We start from the raw sequence: 25,990 nt of genomic DNA, 5'->3' as shown, positions 1-25,990 counted from the left end.
GAGAGGGGAGTGAAAGGAGAGGAAAATGGGGGTTAATCATGAGAGAGACAGAGCAGAGAGGCAAGAGGAGACAGAGGATGACTAAAATAGGGATGATGAAGTAAAGGAGAAGAGGGCTCATCATGAGTGGTACTGCAGAGAAATGGGGGAGACATTAAAAAAATCAGCAGAAAGTAAAAGACATAAAAGTCCAAACACTAATCATACAATCACAGTGTAAAACTATTTGTTCAAGGTGATTATGGCTGGAGGAGTAATGTCTCCATCCCGATCCGGAGCTTTGAAGGCTTTAGGACGAAATGTGGGGGGAAAAAATGAAAAAAATCGACACACTTCCCCAGAGTGGGGAGCACTGTGTTACCATGGAAACGGGCCTGACGTCAGAGCATGCATTATGTGATTACTCATAGAGTCTGTTAAGGAGCCAATAAAACAGGGGACCATTACTCACACACAGAGAGATGGCCAGAGCTCAGGTTACACATATACTTTAATATGCTCATACACACACACGAGAAGCAAAAACTAAAGCATATGCACACATGTACACACACACAGTACCAGCTCGCTCTTGCTGCTCTTAAATGAAACGCTGGCTGACTGTGCACTGAACATTTTTACAATTCAGACTCAATAAAGTCATCACGATTTTACAAGGGCTCCCTATTTGGACTGGAAAGCATGCTAATTCGGAGTTTGCTTGATAACCTCAGTGTCAAGGAATGAGACCACAACCTGAACAGTCATCAGCAAAAAGTGCTAAAAGTGTACTTTTCTGTGACAGCAGACCAGGAATCTGGCTCTGCGTCCCGACCGAGAGGAGCACAAACAGGACCAGGATATCACTGACAGAATCTGCATGTTCTGCATTCCACACACTCTGACCCATGTCTGACAAAGTACATCAAACATCGATGCTGACATGTACACCACTGTGCGTCACAACACACACACCCACCCACACATGCACGTGCACATTTCCTCTCACCATCTCCCACACATTCTCCTCTGGGAGTTAAAACACTGTTAGGGCTGATAAGGATCCAGGCAAACAGAGTGGATAAACAGTCATTCTGGTAATTAAGACGCACGGACCTATCAGAGAGGAGTGTGCACAGACAAATATGTGATCCAGACTCCATTACTGAGGTCGTATACATTCCCACCACAAAGACCATTAGGTGAGTCTAGAAAAGTGGCGAGAGTCACCGAAGTTAAAAAGAAATTGCTTTTGTTTTGAACTGAGAGCTGCAACAATAAATCAGTCTTATATGTCTGCCTCACGTGGACCTCATGAAATTGACCCCACAGCAATATTTTGTTAAACTGATTTTATTTTTCAAAAGTGTTTACGCAGCCTCCATCAGCATTTACATACACGGGGTTCACACCTGCTCATGCTCTAAAACAAGGTTGTCTCACTTTTACATAGATCGCCAGCTTTGCTTTCTGTTGAAGCAACCTATCAGCGCCATTATTTTCAAGGAGCAACAACCAACCAACACTGACTTGTGCTATGTGGGATTTAAACAAAAAAAATCCTTCACGCTGAAGATAGCATGCAGTGATAATACTGCAGGCTTGGCTGTAGGCTTTGTGTGAATTTTGGGCAGAACTTTCACTTCAGTTTACATACATACATGTACCTTTTCTGCACCACTTCATGGTAGTGAATGTAGTTTTTATCTAAAGTAAAACACAGAAAACCTTATTACTGCTGCATCTGTAAGCAATGCACTATTACCTACAGTACATATACGTGTTCAGAACACAGGGCCGTAATTATGTTCTTTCTTGCTCCTACACTAGATACATCTTAAGAATAAGCAAAGTGAATGTTCACACATGGTTTAATAATAATGCCTTTACCTGTTTTTTTCTCCATGTCAAGAGAAACTGAACCAAGGGGAGAACTATCCAAGTCAACAAGCCTCTGAACTGAATGAAGTGCAGGTGTAAAAGTTATTCTTAATCAAAACAATGACCTGTCAAATGTTATCGACACCCAAACTTGTTTTGACACGTTATTTTAAACCATCTATTTGTGAGCTTTGCTGTTTTACAGTTTAAATTGAGAAAATAGGCACGGCTTAATGACTAACTGGATTTGGTCGCAGACTGTATTTTGTTTTTAGGTCATTCGATTGTTCCATCATCACAGCTTTTAATGGAAGTCCCTCTGGAGTTTATCAGCTTTTTTTCCATGACAGTATTTTCAGGAATTTACCGATGTGATGCCCCTAATGGCAAACATGTAAGCGTCATGTTCTGTTGCCTCTATGACTATGTGACCACTTTTCCTACAAGTTTGTATCGGTGTTGAAAATGTTTCAGTAATGGTCCAAACTACAGAGGCAAGGACTGACTTACTTAAACCAACACAACACACTCTGTATGTCTGAAAAGAGCTTATTGTCCAAGGTATTACAAATTATCGCAAACTGCAACTAGCCAAATACCCCGAATCCAAAAAGAAAACATGGCAGAGGGACTAGGAGAGCGGCCTGCTGGGTCTTTAGATATAAACTGCTTGATCTGAGGTTATGTAAAATAAAAACGGTAATTGTCACGCCGTTCTACATAAATTAAAACGCTCTTTTGAATTTTAAATTTCTTATCTATTGATTATTGCTTGCTTCCTTTTGGATCTGCCCGAATGTTTCCCTCAGAAACTTTATTGACTTTATTGTTTTATATTTCAAACAAAATATAATATTCCTTTAAAAGGAGTAAATACACATATCACGTTCTCATAAAAGGGCAGTTTTTATGGTAGTATTCACAGTATCTAACAAGCTGCAGCGATATTTTTCATCCTTTTGTGCTGTTTGTGTGCCAGATTAGAACGGGTAGAGCAAAACATGCAGTCTGACTGCAGCTGAAAGACTTCAAGAGCTCTAGTCAGTTTTAAATGATGTAATCAACTCTGTCTTATTCTCTTTCTGTGCGTTCTCGAACATGACGTTACACGTGTGAGCGTCATCCGTCCTCAGACTGCCTCTGTATTTTTAACTGTCCTTAATGTCCATGACGCAAGTTCAGTTATTGCATTTGGGACAAGTGCTCCATGTCACTGCTCTGCCACAAATGTGACTGAGCTCAGGCCAAAACCTGATATACTATACTCTGCTTCATCACTAATTTGGTTACAGTGATACCATATCTGAGATGATCCGATTAGAAGCTTACAAGCCCAGTAGCTTCTCCCGACCCTCTGTACATCGTTGTGAATGTTTCTTATTTGTGCACCGATTAGCAAGCACACATGTGTACATTCATGCATGACAGTGTGAGTAGTGTGTGTGTGTGTGTGTGTGTGTGTGCTGAAACAAGCTGCAGTCCATCTGGCAGGCTAGTGAACTTAATGAGTCTTGTATTCATGCAGCATGCACAGCAACATCCGCTGCCCGCGGCTCTGACCAGGTGCTCTGACACAACACATCTTGAAACAACGTGAGCAGGATCCGCCCAGATGACCGAGCCTCTCGTAACATCATCGTGACCAAAACCATACCAGCCAGAAGGTACAGATTTCAACTTCATAGAACTACCTGAATACCACTAACTTTTGAAAATGCAGGATTCACTCCAAACACAATCCAGTTGGGGAAAACGAGGAATTACATTTATTATGTAATTATTACCAACTAACCTCTGAAATTTTAATCTCCCTGAATATAATATCTCTTCCTTTCACTGCACTTTTCAGTGTAGGATATTAAGCTAAATCAATTTAAATTTGATTAAAGGATTCAAAGTACATGAACAACAAAACTAGCTCTTTCTGTTCAGATTAATTCATGTGAAAATAAGATAATATTCTCTTTAAAAAACAACACTGATAAGAATAACAATAGGATGCAATCAAGACTGTGAGCAATTACACCCATGCCCCCAAACCTTCCCTGCACTCCAGAAAAAAAAATCGCACAAACACTGAAGTGTGCTCTTATGACGTCTACATCTGCCCTCACAGGCGCACTTTGCAAGCCTGTACGTGTATAAATAACAACATGTGAAAACATTCCGAACAAACAAATGCTGAGTGATGGAGTCATCAGATAAGGCAAATATCAGCACCACAAACGATTGTTTTCCACAGCAGGAAACGTTTTGATTGACAACTGACTGATATGTGGATAGAAATGAATGGCAAGCCTGTGAGTTGAAAAATTCAACTAGCTCCTCATTAAAATACAAAAAAGACTACTATAAAAAAAAACACAATAGTTTGAGTCAAATAAATGTAAATACTACTCTAGGCTTTAAGAACAGCTGATTACGCAACAGTAGCTACATCTGCAATGCAAACAAAGCTTGTTCGTAAAAATGTTTCTGTTCTCATTTTGATATTTAGAATGAATTCTGATAATGTTTGGGACTGAGCACCACATCTTATGAGCCACACATCATACCTGGCAAGACCGTATTTGGGAGTGCCACCAAGTACCCAAATAATCAGCTCATTAATTTCAAAGTTTCTCACAGAGATAGTTATAAATCTGTTATCTGCTGTCATATTTGATGAGAACAAAGTCCAAATTACAATATGTGGCAACTCATGTATTGGGAAGTTATAAAGATATAGTGTGGGAGTGTTCCTCTGTCCAGATCTTATGGAGCCAGATAACAGAAATATCACCTGATTTGCATGGTAAAATAGTGAAACCCAATTTTAATGCATCTAAATGATAACTCACAGCTGAGTGTGAAGATAAGAAAGCAAAACCTGCTGCATGGAGGCCTTACAGATGCAAAAAACTCCTTGGCTGTTGCTCATCATGATCTGGGCATGTTTGCTCCATCTAATTCTTATAAGACAAAACCTACAGTGGCTAAATTCTGTTGTTGTCATTTGGTTGTTGGTTTCTGTTTTGATACGTGCCATAAATTGTGTTTTGTTTGCTTAAAATAGGAACATGTCCTTGCAAACTGGCATTAACGAGAACTGGGCAGGTTCGTATCCGAGCAAGTCATCGAATATACAAGTGAGTCGCATGCAGCTGCAGGGTTTGAAGAGAAGGCCACCTCCTTATTTCATCCCCAAATAAGTTTGTAGATAACACCCTCATTACTCTTCTTTCTTCCACACTCATATCTTTTCTTTTCTTTTCTCTTTTCTTCTTCCTAAGTTAAAAGTTTACACCTTGGCGTGTTGCTTCTTTCCTTAATAAAGTAAAAAGTGCACAATGTTGGATTCTGGATAGCTCAGGTGTCCCTTCTACAGGAGCTGGAAATCCTTGTCACTGTGGGCTTTGGTTTGAGTCCCTGGCTGTAGCCCGATGCTGCATGACATCCAACTTTCCTGTCTTCTATCCACTGTGAAAAAAAGACCACTAGAGCCCTCATAACCTTGAAAAGAAAAGTGCACACCTTCACTTTAGGGAGCAACAATTACATTAAGAAGAACCAGCATTAATAACTGTACGACAACTGATGAGTGTTTGCTCACTCCCACAGTTTTTACATATGATCCTTAGACTTCCTTTGAAGGAATGACCAATATTGCAGAGCTTATAATTTAAGGAGTGTTACAATGTGTTGAGATTCCAAATGTTTGAGAGAGTGTGAAGGATTATTTGCAGCTGACAAGATGGTGGTACCTGCAGCCAAGCCCTGGAGATATGAGCAACTTGGCTGGCCAGAGCTTCACAACCAGGACATCGATGAAGGTCGTCACAGGGCTTTGAAGAAAATGTTTGTGTGTGTGTCTGTGTGAATGTGCGTCCAACATGTGTCATCTCTGTTTCTCTATGATGTGGCCCCTGTTTCCAGTTCCTTTACAGCAGATGACCACCATATGTAAAAGGCCCGCACATGTCCTCTGAATTCCCATCTAATGGGCTGCACAGACGCCACTTTCCTGGAACAATTTCTCCTGTGTGCGTGTGTGCGTGTGTGCGTGTGTGCGTGTGTGCGTGTGTGCGTGCGTGTCCCTGGCTCTCTTCGTGTGAGCAGACTTTGACGTTCCACACATTCCCTTATTAACTATGTTTCACCACTGTCTGGAAACAACGAAAGATGCTGGGTGAGACGTGTGGAGGGAGAGAACGCGTATAGAATTGTGGAAAATGACATGGTGGGAGAAAAAGAAACACATAAGGAGGAAAGTTATGCCGCTGTTTGGATAAGAGTTGTTGAGGGTAAGTAAAAAGGGAAGTACGTAAACCAACAGCAGGTCAGTTGCGAAGGGAGGAGAGGAAGGAGCGAGTGAGGGCAGATTATTGACTTAATGGCAGAATCAAGGCTGTCAAGGGCTTCAGAGACACTGTTTGTGTAGTTTGGACTGGGCCTGCTAGAGCGTGCCGTGTGATGATGGAAATCTTACACTCACTCAAAACAAGCCCACTGACCTTTTCATCCAGCGGCCCCTGAATCAGTCTTAACATTCTGCCAGTGTGCATATGAATGGGTGCTTATTACATCTGTAGCAACATCACAGGCCCGGCCTCCTTTATGTAAGTGTGGGTGCGTGTGGTATGTGTGCATGCGTAAGTGTAAAATGAAGCTGGATTAATCATTATGGGCCTGTGGAGTTACTGGCTCTGCTCTCAGTTCAGTGTCCCTCAACAAGGGCGAGAAGACGGACCTGAAGACAAAAACCTCAGCCGTAGAAAACTGTGTTGTCTCTAGAGGGTGATCAATTATCATTATCACTGACTGATCAGAAAAAAAACAAATCATAGACCGTATGGACAATCATGCTGTTTAGACATCATTTAGTTTGCTGGAATTTGAATTCTGAAGTAAGATTTTTTTTAAAAAGGTGTGACCATCCATCAGCCTGAAGAGATGCAACCTCTGACTCTTCCCTGGATGAAATATAGCATATGAAGAGAATAGAGCTGTTAAAATTAAAAACTGAAAAAATGATCATCACATCCACAGTGCACATGTTAGCTCAAAATCAAGATGAAAAGACTGTTTGTCTTGTTAAAGAATGTTTGTCCCAAGAATGTTTGTCTTTTACATACAGGGCTGCAAGGCAGGGCTCTTTTTTCAAAACAGGAAACAGATTTCCAGGCAGGTAATAAATCAAATCATTTTTATCAGAACGAATTATGACTCTGACCCCACTAATACCACTTACTGTATATGTAACACGAATCCAATCCAACAATGTCCATTGCAAGTTGTGTAAAAAAAAAAAAAAGGATTCCTAGGAAAATGCCAAAACACTGGGTGGTGACAAAGAGAAGAAGACAGGCCGGCCAGTAATGTTAATAAGAAAATCACAGACTGTTCCACCCGTTTACTTGACCGACATGGAATTGCTCCTAGCATTTTGAACAAACACAGTGTGTCCATGTTTGATTTAATCAACTCAAATTTTAACATTAGAACAAATTATGGAGTATATCAGTTACACCACAAATTGTGATGTTTGTATCAGATGTACAGGGTGAAATCAGATTAAATGAAACATTACCTTCTCCAACAATGGACTGAGTTCACATTCACCACCTCATTCCCACGCCAGGATGTCAAATACTGCCATTTTTGTTTTTTCTGAGAACTTCACAAGGTGTTCGTTGGAAAACGTGCTCAGATGCATGGGCAATGTTAGATGCCTGAAGTAAACTGTTAGGTTAGGTTTAGACATTTAAACTACTCAGTTGGGTCGAGGAAAGGATTATGATTTGATTTAAAACACATTGCTGTACTACATTATTTCGGTATATTAGATAACGATGAAGAAACACACTAGTTTCCGGTATTAAACTGACACCTCGCATTGATTTGTGAAGCCAATTGGTTCTTAATGAATGGCAGTAAATGACACAGGTAATACTTAACAAAGTAATAATAGTGCAAATTTATATGGTGGCACATAAAAAATAAACAGATTTAGAAAAAAACTTTACATAATGGTAGAGGAATAAATTACAAAAAGATCTAGTTTGTACAAAATTTGCAATAGTTTTTGGCCATATTCATGATCTTTCAATCCCACATAGCAAAATTTGTGAACATGTTTGTATCCACCTGCGATACCAGTCTTTATTCTGCTTTTGGATCTTTTTTTATCTTCCACCATCTCCTTAGGGAAATATTTGGCTCTTTAGCTGCTAAATGCTCTAAATAAAGTGCACCGTCTAGTTTCTAACTTGTTTTATAACGTGTTTTTCATTTTGATGCTGGCTATGTAGTATACAATGGGTTTATAAAATTCGTTTCACTCAAAACAGCTGCCTGTTGCTGCTCAAAACCAAAATAGTAAAGTTGCAGGCCAGAAAACCAAAACTATGAGTTAATTTATGCTAAAGCACTCCGTAGAGCTGAGAGGGACTGCAGAGTCAGGGAATAATTCACTGTGGGTTCATACTGTGGCTATGAGTGACGCCTGCAAGTAGTCATGCATTCGTTGTTAATATGAAGATACTGACTGCAGATCATTAAAACTTGATATCAAGAAATAGCCAGGGAGACATCAGTAAGGAAGCTTTGATGTTCCAGCAGAAATGCTAGGTTTAGGTGTGCCATCACTCTCTTGAAAAGAGCAGACTAATACTTGCCTTTGCATTTTCAATAAATGGTGCAAATAGTGTGGAGAAATGGACATCCACCTTACACGAAAAGCAAATATAACTTAGAGATACAACGTGGAATCTGCTTAAGGGCCTTTCTACCCCTCTGAGACCTATTAAGAGAAAACTAGGCAGATTTGACCTGAATGACCCACTAACTGCCTCCCTTTCAACACGCCCTACCTCATCTGCCAACGTACAAGCAGACAACCACATCAGTTCACGCCTGTGTACAACTACAAACCCAAATGAAATCCAGCTAAAGGTCCTTGGCCATTGATTCATTTTCTGTGGGCATTTTTATGGAAAATAAAGGCAGAGCAGAGAGTGTGCATACAAAGTAGGTGTTGGTGGGTGTATGTGCGCGTGCAGCCTCATCTGTACAACATCTGCTCAGCCAGCCCAAGGCTCCTCTCCTCCTGAGAAGTGGGTCACGCTTCCAGATGACGTCAAAAGTCCTTCTGCCGCTCCAGTTTGTGGAGTTTTGCCAAAACCACCACATGCTTACAATGGAAATGCTCTCTCTGAGGTCTTGATGAATCACCAGACAAATCTCTCAAAGTTCTTTAATGTTAATTTTGAAGCAGATCTGACCATGACAGAGAGAAAAGAAACTGAAGGGTTGATTGTACACGGAGGAAGAAACATGACGTCACTCCAGCTCCAAGAAGAGAAAGAAATAAAAGCAACTTTATAGTCTCCTGAGGACCTGACACAAAACTATTTCCAACGTCAAAAGACAGATCAGAGAGAAAGAAAAAGACCAAGAGAAGAAGTATGGGGATTTCATTAACTGTTCAGCCCAGCAGGAGACGGTGACCAAAAAGAGTATGAATGGAACAGCATTCAATGGAAAACATTAAGAGTAAAGAGTGTGGAGAAAGAAATGTGGGGTGGTCTTAGTCTTACAAAAATAAAAATAAAGATCCAGTACATCTATTTATCACAGTCAGAATACTATATCATAACGCCAAATGTTCACCTTCTCTGTTTACAACATAGATATTCACAAAGCATGAAGTTGTTTGTCATCGTATAGACAATTAATTGTGAATGAGGATTAATCTGCAGTTTCCTGAAAAAACAGCTGGGGTTCCATTGCTGTTTTGATTCACATTTAGAAGAGGTGGTGAATAAGCACAGGTGAATGGTAATTGTAAAACAAAAAAAGATCCACCATTGCACAAAAAAGTTTAGCACATGCCTGAAGTGGTATTAGCCTTTTTCAAAGACGTCTTGATACAAGGTGAATGTAAAAACACTTTGCAAACCACATCTAACCTGCCAAAGATCAACATAGCATGACAAACAAGCTGCTTCCGGTCTGAGCCAACAAACAATAAACTCACTTGACTAAACAGCGTCTTGCCAGATATTCCCATAGATTAAAGCTAGTCCTGAAGAAGAGCTTTTTCCATTTTCTTTTGGTAGATGTCCACCGCAGTCTATTTGTTTCTCCTCGAGGTAGGTAATTACTTCTAGTGAAATACAACCACTAGCAACGCTGTCCACACTGCCGCCATCTGGCAACACCATGCAGCCTAATTTAATTGCTTCAAACCAGTCGATGAAAACCTGTTTGATTCACATTTCTCTTTAGCAGCTTCTGACTACTTCAGATTTGCTTTGCTAGAAAGTGGAAGCAATTTGCAGAAATGTGCACAGAAAACCCTTCTGTTTGCAGTCACAGATTTTAACAAAGTCTGAAAGGGTGTCACCTACTCAAGAACACGTCAGCCTTGACATCTTTTACTGCATCTTGGCAATGAACGGGATAGCAGCAACAAATCAATCAGTTTCTACCTAGTCTGAGCACATGCGTGTGACTGCAGACATCACTATATCACACCAACAGCGATCACAGCCAGCGCAGTAGGTTTCTGAGTGATTCTGTCTGTGTTTATAGTTAATTTTAATTGATAAAAAATAACTTTTTTCCTTTCACTGACCATCTGCAGTTTCTGTTTGCAGGACGGTTTAAAAAATCTGACCAAAGAGCTCCAAAAATGGCTTTACACTGTTAAACTAAGCATCATAACAAGTATTCCAACACTGGTACTTATTTATATATGGTGCCCCTTAAAACCAAACTCATATAGACACTGTATACCATCATGCAAATTAAGCACAGAACTACAGCTATACATTGCGCGTTTAATATCAGGCTAATTGGAAGTGACACTGAAAAAGCAGCCATTGACCCAAACTCTAAGAATCTCACCACCACGAGGGGTGAAATAGCCCGACTGACAGACAGATGTACAGACAGATTTTTTTTTCTGTAACATATTTGGAGAGTAAAACATAGCATTGAGTAGGAAACAGCAGAAGCCTTGTTGGCTGCAAGGACAGACATGGTGAGCCAGCGAGGCAGCGGGCTGGAGGGACAGGAAGCGCTCACCAGGCAGAGGTTACAATAACACATTTCCTTGCATCACGCCACCGAGCAGTAGCCTGCCGAGTAAACTGCTTAACACTCAGCCTCAAATGATTTCATTTTGCTAAATCAAATTATTCACGATACCCCTTATGTCGTACCTCTGAATATGGTGGACAAAAATGTTGTTTATCTGGGTAAATTTAATGTACTTGCAGTTTCCATTTAACTTTTTTTATTTGTACTTACATCATTCAGCCATAACATTAAAAACCACTAAAGGGTTAGAAGTGTAACACTGCTATTCTGCTACAATACACTGCTCTACTGGGAGAATCTGCATCTTAGCATTAACATGGATGTTATTTTGACACTTGCCAACCACCTAAACCTATTTTGCAAACCAGTCAACTAGTCAGTCTCCCAGCAGGGCATCTATGGGCCCTGCAAAAACTGATTAGGAAGGGCTGAAAAAACACAACAAAATCTGAGGTGTTCACCCATCTTCCAAACTCCCCAAATACCAATCTGATGGGATATGTGGGAAGCAAGTTCAATCCACAAAGATCTCTCTCCACAACCCACAGGGTCCAAAGGATCTGAAGCCGAAGTCGCAGTCCGAGAAACTCACATATGACCATCATTTAGAAGTGGTCGGAGCTCTTTGGCAGTATGAGGAGTACCTACAGACTCAATATCAAGCCGATGATCATGATGTTATGGTATGATCGCATCTAATAGAGAAAGATGATACTTTTTACTGCCATAGTTTCTATGTCAAGATTTGCATACATACATTTGTGAAAATCAAAAAAGATACGGTCAATTTGAACAAATCATTAATATAAACAACTCTTTTATAGACTTATTCTAATTCTCTGAATATTTTATTTCTGTAATGTACATTCGTTGATAAAATCGATAAGTTCCTCACAAATCCGTTTTGAGAAATGTTATTCTTAAATTCTTTTAACTATTGGCCAACATTCTTTCACATAGTGGGAAAATCCTCCTTTTCTTTTTTGTGAAAGAATCAGCCTCTTTCTGTTGTTGTTACAGAGTTGTTGGGCAATACAGATTCAGGTTTCATTATTGATGTGAAAATCGTTTTCCAAGAGACCGCTGATACCATGTGACTATATTTATCAAGGTGTTATGATGGTTTCTCATGCATTTCAGCCTGAGGGTCTGAAGGTCACATGCATCCAACAGTGGTTTCCATCCTTGTTTTTTACTGAGATTTCCATGAATATTTTTCCCCATACACTGTAGATGTTAAGACTAAAGACTGAACTTATTTTGCATTTATAAATATCTTTTTGAACTCATCTTTGTTTTGAAATACTGAACTTTTGGTGGATGCTCCTTTCATACCCAATTGCGACACCAACTGATCTTTCCGCAGTGTTACTTTCATATTCTATAAAGTTTTCTGCCTTTCTTTGCCTCTCTCCAAACATTTCTTGACTAGCATTAAATATCAAATTCATATTCATGTGCTAAATACAGGTGGTCAGTGAAGGCACTGGATAAAGGCGGAAATTAGTATGAAAAACTCTCATCTTTTGTTTGATGAAAAGAAATGAGCCGCAATATGTACTTACATTTTTAAAAGTACAAGTTGTCATGTGGAAAAGTGGATAATCACCATAAGAAAGTCTAAATACAAAATTTAAAAAAAAATCAAATGTTCATACACTATATTTAATTAACTTCAAAAAGAGGAGAAACTTCAATAATGACTGTTTCTAATGCAAACGTTTATGCATCATTTTACTTCCTTTTTACTAAATCCACTAACTTGTTGTAATTGAACTGTTCCTTTAGGACTTCTTCAGCAGGGGAAGATCTGACTTCGGGAATCATCAGCTGAAGATGTTTTTCCGGAGCAGCTATATTCTCCCTTTCCTCAAACCTTGTAGTGACACTCCAAACCGTAAGCTCACTTAAACAGCTGACCGAGGGCCTGAAAATTAAGGTGACTGATGCCTGCAAGGAAGAGGAAGGCTATAAAACATATCAAGTAACCCGAGCCTGAAATCTGCTCTAATCTTAGTTATTCTTTTTATTTCATTTTGGCACTCACTCATTGTTGATGTCTGTTTGCTGGAGCAGTTTTATACATTTTTTTTTTCCGCTTTAAGAATTCAAAATATAGGGGCACCGAGTAGTTCAACTGGTTGAGCTAGCACCCAATGTACAGAGGCTAAGGTTCAAGTCCTGGCTCATTCTCTTTGCTGCATATTCTCCCCCCTCTCGCTCTCTGTCCCCCTTCTGTCAGGCAACTTTAAAATAGAAGCCACTAGAGCCCCGAAATCATTAAAAAAGAAACAATATTAAAAACATCTTATTTTTCCAAGGCTGCCCAAAGTTTTGGAACCAACAGTATCATTCAATACTACTGAGTTCATGTTGCAAATACATTATTGTTTAAGACGCAACCGGTTCTTGCAATTCAATTTGTGATGAATCCAATTTTCAATCCACTAAACTGTCATGTTTTATAAACTGATTATTTCATATAATATCTTAACTGTCAAAGCGACTCTAAATAAAGCTTTAAACTATTGCAACTTTGTAAAAAAAGTGCCTTGTTCTCTGAGTTTTAGCGCCATAGAAGCATTAAGAAATAAAGATTAAGAAGGTTCTTTTGAGTTTGTAGTTCGGCAAAGAACTTGAATAACTGTGGAGAGACACTTATCACTAACAACTAGACAAATTGTTAACAAAACTTGAACAGATGTTGGTATTTTTGAAGTTACAAAACCCCTGTAGTTAAATGGAGAGGTCTGTCGGGATGACTTATGCTCAAAGTAGGATTTAATTGAATAAAATATATTTAAAAGCATATCCAGCTGAAACCATGCTAAACCAGCCAGGCAATAGATAAATACTAACTACACCCATCTATCACCAAAACCCTCCTCCCTTGTCATGCTCTTGAATTATTTGATCAATTAATAGCTGACTATGTTTGGATTTATTGGACAGCTCCAGTCAGAGAGGTTCAAAATGTTCAAAATGTTCCCGCTTGTTAAATTAATCATAGCGGCAGCCACTGCAGCCTACCCTGTTTCCAACACAGATACAATGACCACATTGGTCCTGAGGGAGAAGCTGAACTTCCTCTCTGAACCCAGATGCAGATGAAAGGGCCATGAGATCAATTTTTGGGACACTGCTGTCCCAAATGTGCACACAGTGAGAGGGGGAATTAACAGTTGTTTCTTCCATTTGTTTGTGATAAACTCCACTCACTGCAGCTACGTCTATGACTACACTTGCCCCCCCCCCTCTTTCAACTTCCACCTCCCTCTCAAGAACATGCACGCACACTCTTCAGCACACACTTCCCGGGGCAATGTGAGAGTGTCCATTCATTCGGCGGAGGCCAGCTGCACACCTGGTGACAGCCCAGTATGGTGTTGGCTCAGGTCACTGTGTGCAGGGAGAGGTAGGGGAGGGCTGGGTGAATGAGCCCACAGGCTCCTGCTCAACCTGCACATTCCTATTCATTCAGCAGTAGGGCAAGCGCAGGAATGTCCCTTCATGTAAAGGATTACTGTCTCAAAGGAGGGCTCCTTGTATGATTGAAAAGGCCCCTCAGACGATAAATAGAAATGAAAGCCTGAGGTACAGCCTTCAGTTCCCCATAATGATGTGCTGCCATACCTCATATTCTTCCCATCCTTTAAAGAGCCAAAGCATTGATTTGGTCTTGCTGAAATAAATGTATTGATAGGATACATTTCAAGTTTTTAATGATTTTATTTTCTATTTCAGAGCATGTTAACATCTTAAATGACTGCTTGTGTTTAGATATGTCTTTTTTTTGTTGTTGATATTCTTCAGTTTATTTTAAATTTGGCCTCAGAGTGGGCTGCTCTTGTGATTATAGACCCCTGTAGTATTCCTGTGCTGCTAAGAGCAGGAGGAAACCTCTCTCAGCCGGGAGAGACAGGTGAGTCCAGACCCTGCTTTCTGGGGAAAAAGAGATATATGCACCCTTCAAGATAATATTGTTTACATGAATTTATTGTTTTCAACATTGTAAGTTGCGCAGGAAATATCTGTGCCAGTCAAAGACACAAATGTAAGTGTTTTAAATTGTAATATTAGTTTCCCTTTGTTGGCGGTCTGGCTGCTCCTTTTAGTTATCACGTAGTCTTTTGGTGCCCTCCTCTTTTTTAGTCCTGCCTCGAAAAAATGTTTGCCTACATTTTTGTTAAAATTTACAAAACATTGAATGAAAAGCCAGCTAACGTGCTCCTGGAAATGTGATAACATGACCGAGCTTCGGTAAGTAGCCACTTTCCAAAGGTTAATATAAAGTAATCGATGTGTGACACAATTTTTTATTATTTCTACGACTTACACAAATAAAACATGTGAGATTTTGTTCGCTCCATCACCTCACAGCTGATACAGAGCAATCAAGACCAATCAAAACGTTTATAGAGGCTGTTTGTTCGTACCCTTAAATATGAGCCATAATGATGTCCTGTAATGTACCGCCCCTGCAAACTGCGAGAAGAAAATATGACTCATATGAGAGTTTCCACAATGGAGCAAACATCATTCTCAGGTAATTCCTTTAACAAGCCACAAAATCCTCATTTGTAGGCAGGAGGTGGGGTTGGATGGCGTGTAACACGCAGGTCTGTCATTCATTCGCATGAGACTGATTCATTTGTAACGGTTTGTTAAAAATGGCAGACGTGTTTCAGATACAGAATGCTTAGTTAAACTGAGAAGCAGACAAGCCCCCGCCTGAGGTTTGTAGCCAAACCAGCCTTAAAAGAGGACCCATCTTAAAAATTTCGCAAACTTCACCTGGAGCTAAAAATACACAATTCTTCAGCTGGAATATGCTGTTGATGGCCGCATGTGCCTTTCTCCTCTCTCGTCTGCCATTCAGGTTCAAGTTGGGAGTTCAAATCCTGGCTCCCCCAGTCCAAATGTTGAAGCGTCCTTTGGCAACATATCCACACCGCTTCCAATATGTTTGTTGTGTGAGAGTGTGTGTGTGCTAAAGAAAAAGCACCGCATAGACTGAAAATAAACTGTATAGACTAAGAAGTGCTGTATGGATATTTCTCTGAATGTGTAAATGTGCCTAGTAATGTGAAAGTGCTTTGACTCAAAAAGCACCATATTAATGCAGCTGATGTTTGCTTGTGCAGTTTCTGTGTTATTCTGCCAAATATTTATTCCCAGCTAACTGTTCTAATCTATTCCTGCATTTTCTGCCTTGTACACCAAGGTCTTATCAAACAGTCCCATCAGAATGCTCAACATTATCATGAATAATTAAACATTGCATTTCATCACTTTGATTGTTTCTGTTGGAAGAAAAATGATTCTAAGGAAAAACTTCTTTTCATTCTTAAAATGAATGATCAACAATAGTATCACTATGGCAACAACTTAAAAACTCATAATAAACTCGGAATTTAAAAACACTGCAGTATTCAGTATCAAGACCCACAGTATATAATGTGTTGACCCACAGTAACATTGGCAAGTGTATCCAAGGCTTCACACAGACATGTATGGACCCACATACATAAAACAGGACTATTCTGTTCACTTCCATCACTGAAATCATCTATCTCTACTAGAAACTCAGAAAACTTGAGTGACATAATTACTGAACAGAGGGCTGAAGAAAGAAAAGCGTGCAATCTGACCTTTAACACACATGCACACACACACACACACACACACACAACAAATGCATAATTCACTTCAGGTTGTACCATTCAGCTCAAATGTGAGGCAGTTATTAGGAAGCTGAGGTGTTAATATGCGTGATGTGTGTCAGTACTGGGGGCTTGTGCCTGTCTTGCAGTTTCAGCTGCTTTGGGTTGTCTGTGGTTTGAGGCCCTCTATGCTTCTCAGAGCAGATTCAACCTCTCAGCCTGCAGCAGCTGGCAGCCATCAAACTGCTTGCACCACACACACACTCACGCGCGCACACACACACAGACGTTGCAATTTCCATGGTAATCAGTAGGGAAGCAGAGTGTAGTGCTGCCAGGGGCAGAGAGGAGAGGGAAGAGGGGTATTCAGTTTAGTCATGGGCCTATGGTTCAGTTGGCTTCGGTGATCAGAGATGCAGGGAGAGAATATGAGCAACTCTCGTTACTGTAAATGAAGGTAATGAAAAAATTGGACACAGATGGGTGAGCTGTGTAATGTAGAGCTTAAAGGATAATTCTGCTTTATTGGAACTTAGATCTGATTTTTGTAGTTTTGGCCATCATTGCTGCCGATAAAAACTGCTTTCTTCACAGCCAGTTGGAAGCAGGGATTTAGGAACACTTTAACAAGACGACAAAGAATTCCAATGGGAAAATTAGATGTTCAGATATAGGTTTTAAAGGATTGTGATCATACTGTATATAAGTGAAGAACAGCAAAGAGCAAGTTCACTTTGGTGTAAAGGCCTGAAGTAACACGAAGCGCCGAGCCTGGCTCTTTAAAGCGGTAAAAAAAAAACAAAAAAAACACCACCTCTAAATCACTCAATTGAACTTTGCAGGGGCAGGCTTTCTGACTACAGATTTAATATTAAGATTAACTCATCTGCTGACTGTAGTTTCATGTTCACCATGCAGACATGAGAGAGATAGGCCTTTAGGTGTGTCATATAACTCTCAGCAAAAACTCTGAGAAAAACCTTTGTGGAGATTTTTAACTGTTTTCAATCATATAACTAATGTTACCACAAGTGTAGAATTATGTAAAAAAAAAAAAAAAAAAAAAAAAAAAAGATAAAGAATTACTGGCTGGGTTTCCATTTAGTAATACTGTAAAGTGAAGCAAATTCTTTTCACTTCATTTGAAATGTATTTTCCGAAAGTGGTCTGAACAAGACAGGCAGCAGTTCAGGTCAACAGAAATTACACACAAACACACACTATATACAAAAGAATACATACATATAGATACCAACGACAACTTACTTTCCTGAAAGATGCAGGTCCGTAGATAGGAGTGGTAACCTTAAAGTAAGCAGTTTATATCTACTTGCTGAGTCCATCCATAGTGCATGGCCTCATTTCTACAGAAGCTAACAGTGGACAAACTAAACAGCGACATCTCATTGCAACGTGCGTGAAGGTGGAGTTGGACCTGTCTCTTACCCCAACCCCCTACTAATCAGTTCAATTTGATGTGGGCACTGTTTAATTTGATCAGGGTTGGATGTGGTCATAGCTTGATGATCATAACGTATGTTGCAGCCAGACATACTTGGGACATTAACGATTTTTCATATTTTTAGCAATCACTGTTGTATATCAGGCACACCTGAAAGAGGAGTGTGAGGTTGCTATCTATTCTTATGTTCACCACTACATGTCACAAAAATAGAACCCACTGTTTCTTCCAACTTAAACCAAAAAAATATTATCTTTTGGATGACAAACAAACAATTAGTAAGATAAATATAAATATTATTACACAAACTGCCCAAACATTCAGCACATTTAGGTCAACTTTGACAAATGTACAATGAGCTATTCTCATGGTCTGATAGATTCCAATTCAGGAGTTCAATGCTAGCCTAATATAATCAAAATCATTGTTAAAATTATGAAAAGATCAAGGCTATAATCATTGCAGATTATTCTAAAAATGCCTGGTGCTTGTTACGAAAAACCTAGTTTGATGTTGCCTCCATGGTAGAGGCAACAAAAATCAAAAATACAAACTTGTTCAAATTTGCTATGACTGTATCAGTCATAGCAAGGCTTTCCGGGGGGTGGTGGGTAAGAGTAAACCTGCTGTTTTGCCTGGCTACTAAACAAAACCTCAAATGACCTACTTTCATCCCTACCCCAATTTCACCACAGCTTTCCTCCTCCTCACACACACACACACACACATAGCATAGCTAATGCACTGGGACTGAATGGGGATTGCAAATGTGAAGCTGATCACCCAATCATAAGTCACACAACCCCATACTGATATCTGCTTCCTTTCCAAGTACGCAGGGAGGCTTTCAGTGGGACCGTTTCTAACCCAGATACACGTCCAGTCAAAAAAGTAAGAAAACATCATATCCCATGAGGCTATGTGTTTAGAATACAAACAAGCAATTTGGAATGAGAGTGTGCTGTGGTAAATCACTGCCCTACGGGCTATCAACAACCTCCTCCACCCCAAACACAATTCAATTATGGATGGTGCAGCAAAAATAGAGTAAGAGGAAGCATTTACAACAGTAACAGTAATTGTGTTTGGATCCCATTCCACAGGAAGTCATTAGAATAGATTTCAAGAATATCTTTATCATCCAAGTTAAGAAAGAATTTCCTCCTCTGGTTGGGATAATATTTGTGTTGGTGTCAGTGGGAGGACAGAGAACAGAGTGCTGTGGAAAGGGGTGGAGTTCCTATGAGTAAAGGGAGTGGCGTCCATTGCTTCATAAAGAGAATGGTCCGAGGAGCAGCTCACTCCCGCTCCCTGCTTATTCAGTTATGCTGCAGCTTTGCCGCTCAAGTCGTTTTAGTTCAAAACACTCGCTGTGCTTGACACACAGCAGACTACTTTCCTCTGCTTGTCAGCGGAGATAGGGTCTGTGACAGCGCTGATGTCTGCAGCAGGAGAGATTCAGATTTTGTGTCATGCGAAAACCGATCCGCACCACAATTCCACGCCTCGTCCTCCAGTTCAATATCCCCAGCTGCATCACAGAAGACTGACTTGGCATTTTGTATCAAAACAAATAGAAAAACTAACTCAAAGTGGCCTCCCCCCGTTAACCGCTATCAGATCAGCTGATCATGACTTTCTTGATGGGAAGGATGAGCCCAGCTTTACAAAGTGCACCTATTTAGAGAGCTGATGGATGCAGGCAGCAGAACTGTAATCAAAAGGAAGGAAAATGACTGTTTATTAAGTCTACAGCTTGAAGGTTTAAGCACATGCCTTGGAGTGTGGCTTTGGCAGAGCAGCGGAGGGCAACAGTGTTACTTTAAGGCACGGGAGGATGAGGAGACAGAGGGATACCTCTTTATTTTGCTGTATTTATTTCTGAGTGAACTGTTTCTACACAGTAACTACCAATGCGAAGGACTTTTTTGATAAGACTCTTAGGTCTATGGGAGAAACTTCCTGAAAAAAAAGCAAAGTATCAGATGTTTTTGCGCATTATTCTTCAAACAATTCAGATGCAAAGCAGTGTTGTCGACATTTGGTTAATAAAGTGCAGAAGTGCTCCTTCCTTTGCTTCTTCTTTAAAACGTCATTACTTCAATGAACTTAGCAAATGAATGAGCCCTCTTTAGTTCATCTAACCAAGGAGCTTCTGGAAAATTATAAATTTTCTCAGCTGGGCAGTAAATCTAATGGATTTTTTTTTTTTGTCTAAGCAGTCGGTTAGGAACATGTTGCCAGCATACACCTCTCCTGTTCTCATCACCATGTGGTGGCAGCGCTGTGGTGCCTCAAAAGCGTGTCTGACCCCTTAGGGAGGCCAGAGCCCAATGTGAGTGAGGTGATGACTAGTGTGGATCAGCATGGGCTTGTTTACACGTTACAGACCACACAGACAAGACACCATCAAGACGGCATATGTACACCATGTGTGTCTCAATTACAGGAAAGCCACGAGGGGTCAACGGCTCCAGCAGTGCCTTCAGACATTCGAAAGCACGGTGGATCACTCAGGTTTTTGTCATGGAAACTTCAATATATTCCTAACTTTTATACACTGTACAGTCTGAGCACTGCTGTCTTTATGTCCAACAACAAAAAGCTGGAATTGAGATCATCTTTCAGCTGAGGTATCCAGCCTGGCCAAGACCAAGAGAGTCACAGCTGGTGGAAAAGTCAAAAAAGAATTGTTGCATGACATTTTCGACTTTGCTTGGCTGGTAGCTCCATCCTGCTCAGTTTTAATTGAGATACAACTGAAAAAAAAAAGACTTAAAGCGCATTAAAAAGTGATAATTGCCGTAGTTGCATCACTGAGAGCTGTTTACAACTAATTCTCGGACTACTTTCATTGTTCTCTGAGTTACTGCATTTTGATTCTCTTAAAGTAATGGAGCCTGAAACCAAATGTAGAGGAACCCATCCTGTCTTTTTTTCTGTAGTCTAAAGTCTTTCTAACGTCTATATTGCTGTCACTGTGTTAAGAGGAAAAAATAAGATTTAATTTTGTTTGTTGAATTTTTACATCTGTTTAGTGTCCCTTTTATTTTCAACAGATTTTATACACAAGATACACGATAAGCAAATGACTATTTTGCATTCAACAATAAAAAGTTATTATGAACAATATACATTGTAAGATTAATACTCTATGCATTGTATAAGACTGTTTCCATCATTAGCTGAGTTCCTCTTGGGTCAAATAAACAAGCATTCATGCACATGTTGTTTGTAGACAAACACCATTGCCAGCCATTTTCTTACTAGCCAAACATAAAAAAAACAAAGACACAGCAGTCAATCACTGCAACATTAAAACTGAATTAGAGGGGAAGAAAATGTGTAAAATATGTAAGAGATTTTTTTTTTCACATCCGGTTTATCATATACATGTAACTGTGTGTGTAACCACAAAGCAAAACAAAACAACAAGCATACTACTTCGCTAACTAGCCCTGAGAGCTGGGGGCATCTTTCAAGTGGCTAAGCCGACTCTCATCTCGCAACTCAACAACACTTTCAGGTCACAACAGGAGCTTTGATCACTCCAAAAGTCTGTTTCCAATTCACATGCTCAGCATGCTAAATGATTGGGAATTGTTAAGAGTTTGTTCAAGTCAAGCCCCCCTCGACATTTCCTTGTAACACAGGTATGCATGTGTCTCAGTATTAGAGGAGGCTTGAAAGACAGTCATTCCTGGGATTTAAGGACAGCAAGCCCTGATAAGTGATGTGAAACTATTGGCATTTAAGTCAAAAACGGAGACACAACGACTCAGAGAGAGGGAAAATGTCTGACTTAAATAATTAGGAATGAGATGAATCACTGACATTATATTCTCAGCTCTGCTTTGTCATCAGCACTTGAAAGCACAGTTTCAAAAATAGCATCCCATTAGCAACAAAATGCTAAACCGGGTACTTCATTTAAAAATGATAAAAGAGATTGATTTTAAACTTTGCTGCAGGCCTATCTGTGGTTTCCAGTGGTTTCCAACACATTGGTGTGAAGCATGAAACCTTTTATTTGGAAAACAAATGAGCACACTATATCATATTCTTAGAAGATATTGCTTTAGTTTTTACTTAAAAGCTCATTTTGATTAGATGTTATCTGAAAAGTGTTACTGTGGAGGCAAAGTGTTAAAGAGAATGGAATGATAATCAATACTCTTTTGATAATAAAAATGTGTAAAATAAACTTTGATCACATTTAGTTGGAAAATGTCTGAAAGGTTACTGAACAATGTACCAGGCAAAAAAAGTGGTTTATGTTGATCAGAGTAAATAAAGGATAAAAGTTCAGCTAAACAACCTGCAATATCTACACTAGATACTAAAACAGGATCGCCCATAATAATGGTAATAATAATAACATCGATGTCGCAGTGATTGTAATAATTGTCCAATATTATTATTTATTTTCAAAAATGATTACTATTGCAATACCATGACCATCACCAGTATAGGTAATGTTGTGCTCTGACATAAGTGAAAATGTTTTAAAATTTAGGATCCACTACTCCATGTATGACTTGCCCAAGGTCAACAAGAATAAAATGATAAAGCGGAAATAAAATCAGGAAATAATACTGATAATTACAGGAAGTCTTTTTTCATTACCGCCACAGTCCCAAAATTCGCCAGGAGAGAAAGAAAACAAAGCAGAAATAGAACATCTGAATGGGACAGAAACTTCTTACCTGGTCCCTCTGGATACATGGTAGAGAGGTCCGACGGTGTGACTTGCTGTTGGACTGACAGTGTGCCATGTCTGAGGCTATCACAGAACTGGACCTCCTGCGCCTTTTAAATACAGTGATCTCTTCCCTGGCTCCAGTCACTGGGGTGCAGCCCTCCTTGTGTCTCCCTTGGCTGGGAAGAAGCTTGTCAGCATACCTCGCCAGCAGGATGCCCAGCACTCCAACCAGGTACGCTACGAACGGTCTCCAAGTGGCCCGCACTTTGTGCAGCGAGAGGAACGAGACAGTCCTGACAATGCTGATGAAAACGACCACCGATATGCCCTTATTCAGCCGCGCTACCATGAGTGCGCCCGTGGCCACGCAGACGAGCACGACCACGGCCGCTGTCGTGAATGAAAACAGCTGCTCATCTGTCCCGTCGATGAGAGACCACGCCGCTACTTCGCCCAAGTGGCACAAGGTCAGAAGGGAGAGGGCGGTCTGGATTAGTACCCCACAGCGGATTAAGTACACTCCGACCCAAAAGAAGGCACATACAAGTGTGAACAATGGCGAAACCACACTCCAGCAACTTTGCAACAGCTCCGCCGCGCAGGCTGAAACAAAGTGAAGGGGAGACGATGACTGCGAGAGTGCGCTGTCGGTGCTGCTGCTGTCTTCAGCTTCCCAGTCTGCACATTTGACCAGCAAGGCGAGAAAAACAGAGAACGACCCCACGCACACCGCACTCCGGAGTCTCTGGGAACTCCATATTTTCGCGCACATGACCCACACCCATGTCTCATAGTCTCGGTCACGGCACACAGGGATGACACATGTTTTCACATAACCGTTGCGTTCCGGTGCGCTGAAGGTTTTCTCATAATTGTTGCTCTGCGCACCGGTGGTGTAAGCCTCTGCAGGCATCGCCATCACTCATGGCAGATATGAAGTATGAGGAAGTCTATAAAACATCTATACCAGTGTGGTCATGGGACAGGACAGGAGTTAGTGACAATGGAAACACCATTTATTGTACACATAGTGAATAAGTAGAGCAAATACGCACATATTCCTCTCCATTTACGCATGGAGATGTACTGCCAGGGAATGCATTCTCTTTGTTTTCCAGGTGCGGGATGAGGAACTGCAGTCCCAAACTGAATAAAAATTAGTCTGAATGACAGAATAAGTATGAATCATTACATATCTAGGGCACTGCTTCTCTGAGGACACACGTTCCGCTTTGCCCTCCTTGTAGCGCGCTGTCTCTGACGACTTCTGTCATTCTCTTTGCCTTGTGGTTCCACAACGGCCCCGTCCGTGCAACAGCAGCAGTCTTTGCAAAACATCAGCACCGCTCCGTGACCGTTCAGCCATAAACAATCTGACTGTCTACTTCCCGGTTCCTCCTGAAATAACACAGTCTTTCGCTGCTTCCGAGGATAAAAGCAGCAATGAGAGGCTGTTGGAGTGAGTGTCCGCCAGGTTGTTGCTCGGCGTTTTTCACGGGCAAATCCAGAGTGTGTCACCAGCTCGTCCAACCAGCCGTGAGTCCCTGCTAATTCACACCCCCAAGTTCCTACTCCACACAGGGAGCAGCAGCGAAACCCCCAAACCCCCCTAAGCCAGTTTAGCAGGCGTAGTCCTCACGGAATCTGATTGAGCTTGAGTTTTTCTATTCTTTATTTAAATGAATATCTTGTTTTGGAAAGCTTCGTATTTAAAATATGTAAATTAACGTTTATTTTTATGTTTCTGTGATTCAAGAGCAGATAATCTGGTTTTGAAAATGGTTTGACCTATTTTTTCACCGACAGATTCTCTCTTAGTGGCATAAACATGGCGTAACATGGAGCAAAAATTTTAGGCCATTACATTTAAGTGGGTAGATTTTGTCGTCTGGTTGTGGTGTCGTTGCAAGGTTAACACGTCGAGCTTTCAAACAACCTTGACATGAATTAATTTTTAACTGCGGAGAAGTGTGTGGATGCTGACGAAAGAAGTGACAGCTCTACATGCGAACTGCCTTGCAGTGGAAATTCCCAGAATAGTCCTGCTGTCGCCCCCAAGCTTGACCCCTAAGATCCCCACTCCACCAGGTCATTGAAATATTCATCCCATCATCCCACTTTAAGTATCATTCATGATGGGTAACGCCACAGTGGGAGGTTTGCATCAATGTTTCAGCACAGCAGATTCTCTGGATGCATTAGCATTCATATAAGAAGCAAATGGTTGTCCTCCCAGATGTCCATGTAATACCTGCTTTGGATTACATCCTCTCAAATAAAGTGGATATATGCACCATGTCCAATCAGACATTTTTAGCAAAGCAAGCCCCTGTAATTTCAATCTTGCAAAAAAGAAGCCTGTATATACACACTAAAACCTGAAGCATTTCAATATATAATCTTTTTACTGCATATAAACAGAGACAGTGTTGTTTTTCAGTGAGAGGGGGGTACACATCTTTTCTTTTTCCCTCCTCAATCCACTCTCTACCTGTACTCATTCTGACACAGGTCAGCATGACTCTATACGAGACACTGCGGATCCCTTGTTAGCTGTGATTAGGGAAAGGCAGGGGAGGAGAGGAAGGGGGCCAGCTCCTGTCCATCACCTCTCACCACATGTTTACCGAGTGCCCAACAGCACTGTAACAGTGTAACACAAAGGACAGCTGCTGGCTCCAAGTGCGACCTGATTTTTGTCACAAACATTTTTCTTTCACCTTATCAGAGCCCAGAGGTAACTTTTCTCCGGGAGATTTTGAACAATGTTGCTTTATCTACATGCTTTATTTTGTGGAGGACAGGAGCAGAAACATTCCCTCTTCACTAAATGAAGATAACAGCAAAACAGAGAAAGGAGTTGAAGTAAGGCAGAAAACCGAAGGTCACATGTTGTGACTGTGTCGGTCCACTTGGAATGAAGAAACTAAGTGAGGGGCAAAAGGGTATCTATAAAACCAATGTCCCTGTGTGTTGTCTGGACATATAAAGTGAATGTGACTATATTATAGGCTGAAAAATTAAACTCAAGTAACTGTGTTATCAACAGCGAATTGCCCACAGCTGGCCATGCTTTCTAGCAAACTGTCACTGGCCAAATACGGACGCTGTGGAGCATCACAATCTGGTTCTGACATAGTTTGTGGCAGATGAAGATGAATCTCTATAGTCCTCAGTTATATCCTCCAGCATCTTAGGACAAGCTCATTGTGAAATTTT

General features: G+C 40.6%; 1 protein-coding gene across 2 annotated transcripts in view; it reads right to left on the bottom strand.

Moving 5' to 3' along the window:
* Positions 1–24,272, bottom strand: part of LOC142384147 (cGMP-inhibited 3',5'-cyclic phosphodiesterase 3A-like) — a 76,482-nt gene extending 52,210 nt beyond the window's left edge. For both annotated transcript variants that reach the window (XM_075470144.1, XM_075470145.1), the window contains exon 1: positions 22,776–24,272. In XM_075470144.1, coding sequence (XP_075326259.1) covers positions 22,776–23,690 — 915 coding nt within the window. In that variant the 5' untranslated portion in view covers positions 23,691–24,272. The remainder of the gene's footprint in view (positions 1–22,775) is intronic.
* Between the last annotated feature and the right edge of the window lie 1,718 nt (positions 24,273–25,990).

The sequence above is a fragment of the Odontesthes bonariensis genome, chromosome 7, assembly GCF_027942865.1.
Source record: "Odontesthes bonariensis isolate fOdoBon6 chromosome 7, fOdoBon6.hap1, whole genome shotgun sequence".
Lineage (NCBI taxonomy): Eukaryota > Metazoa > Chordata > Actinopteri > Atheriniformes > Atherinopsidae > Odontesthes > Odontesthes bonariensis.
This window is presented reverse-complemented; position numbering and strand designations above follow the sequence as displayed.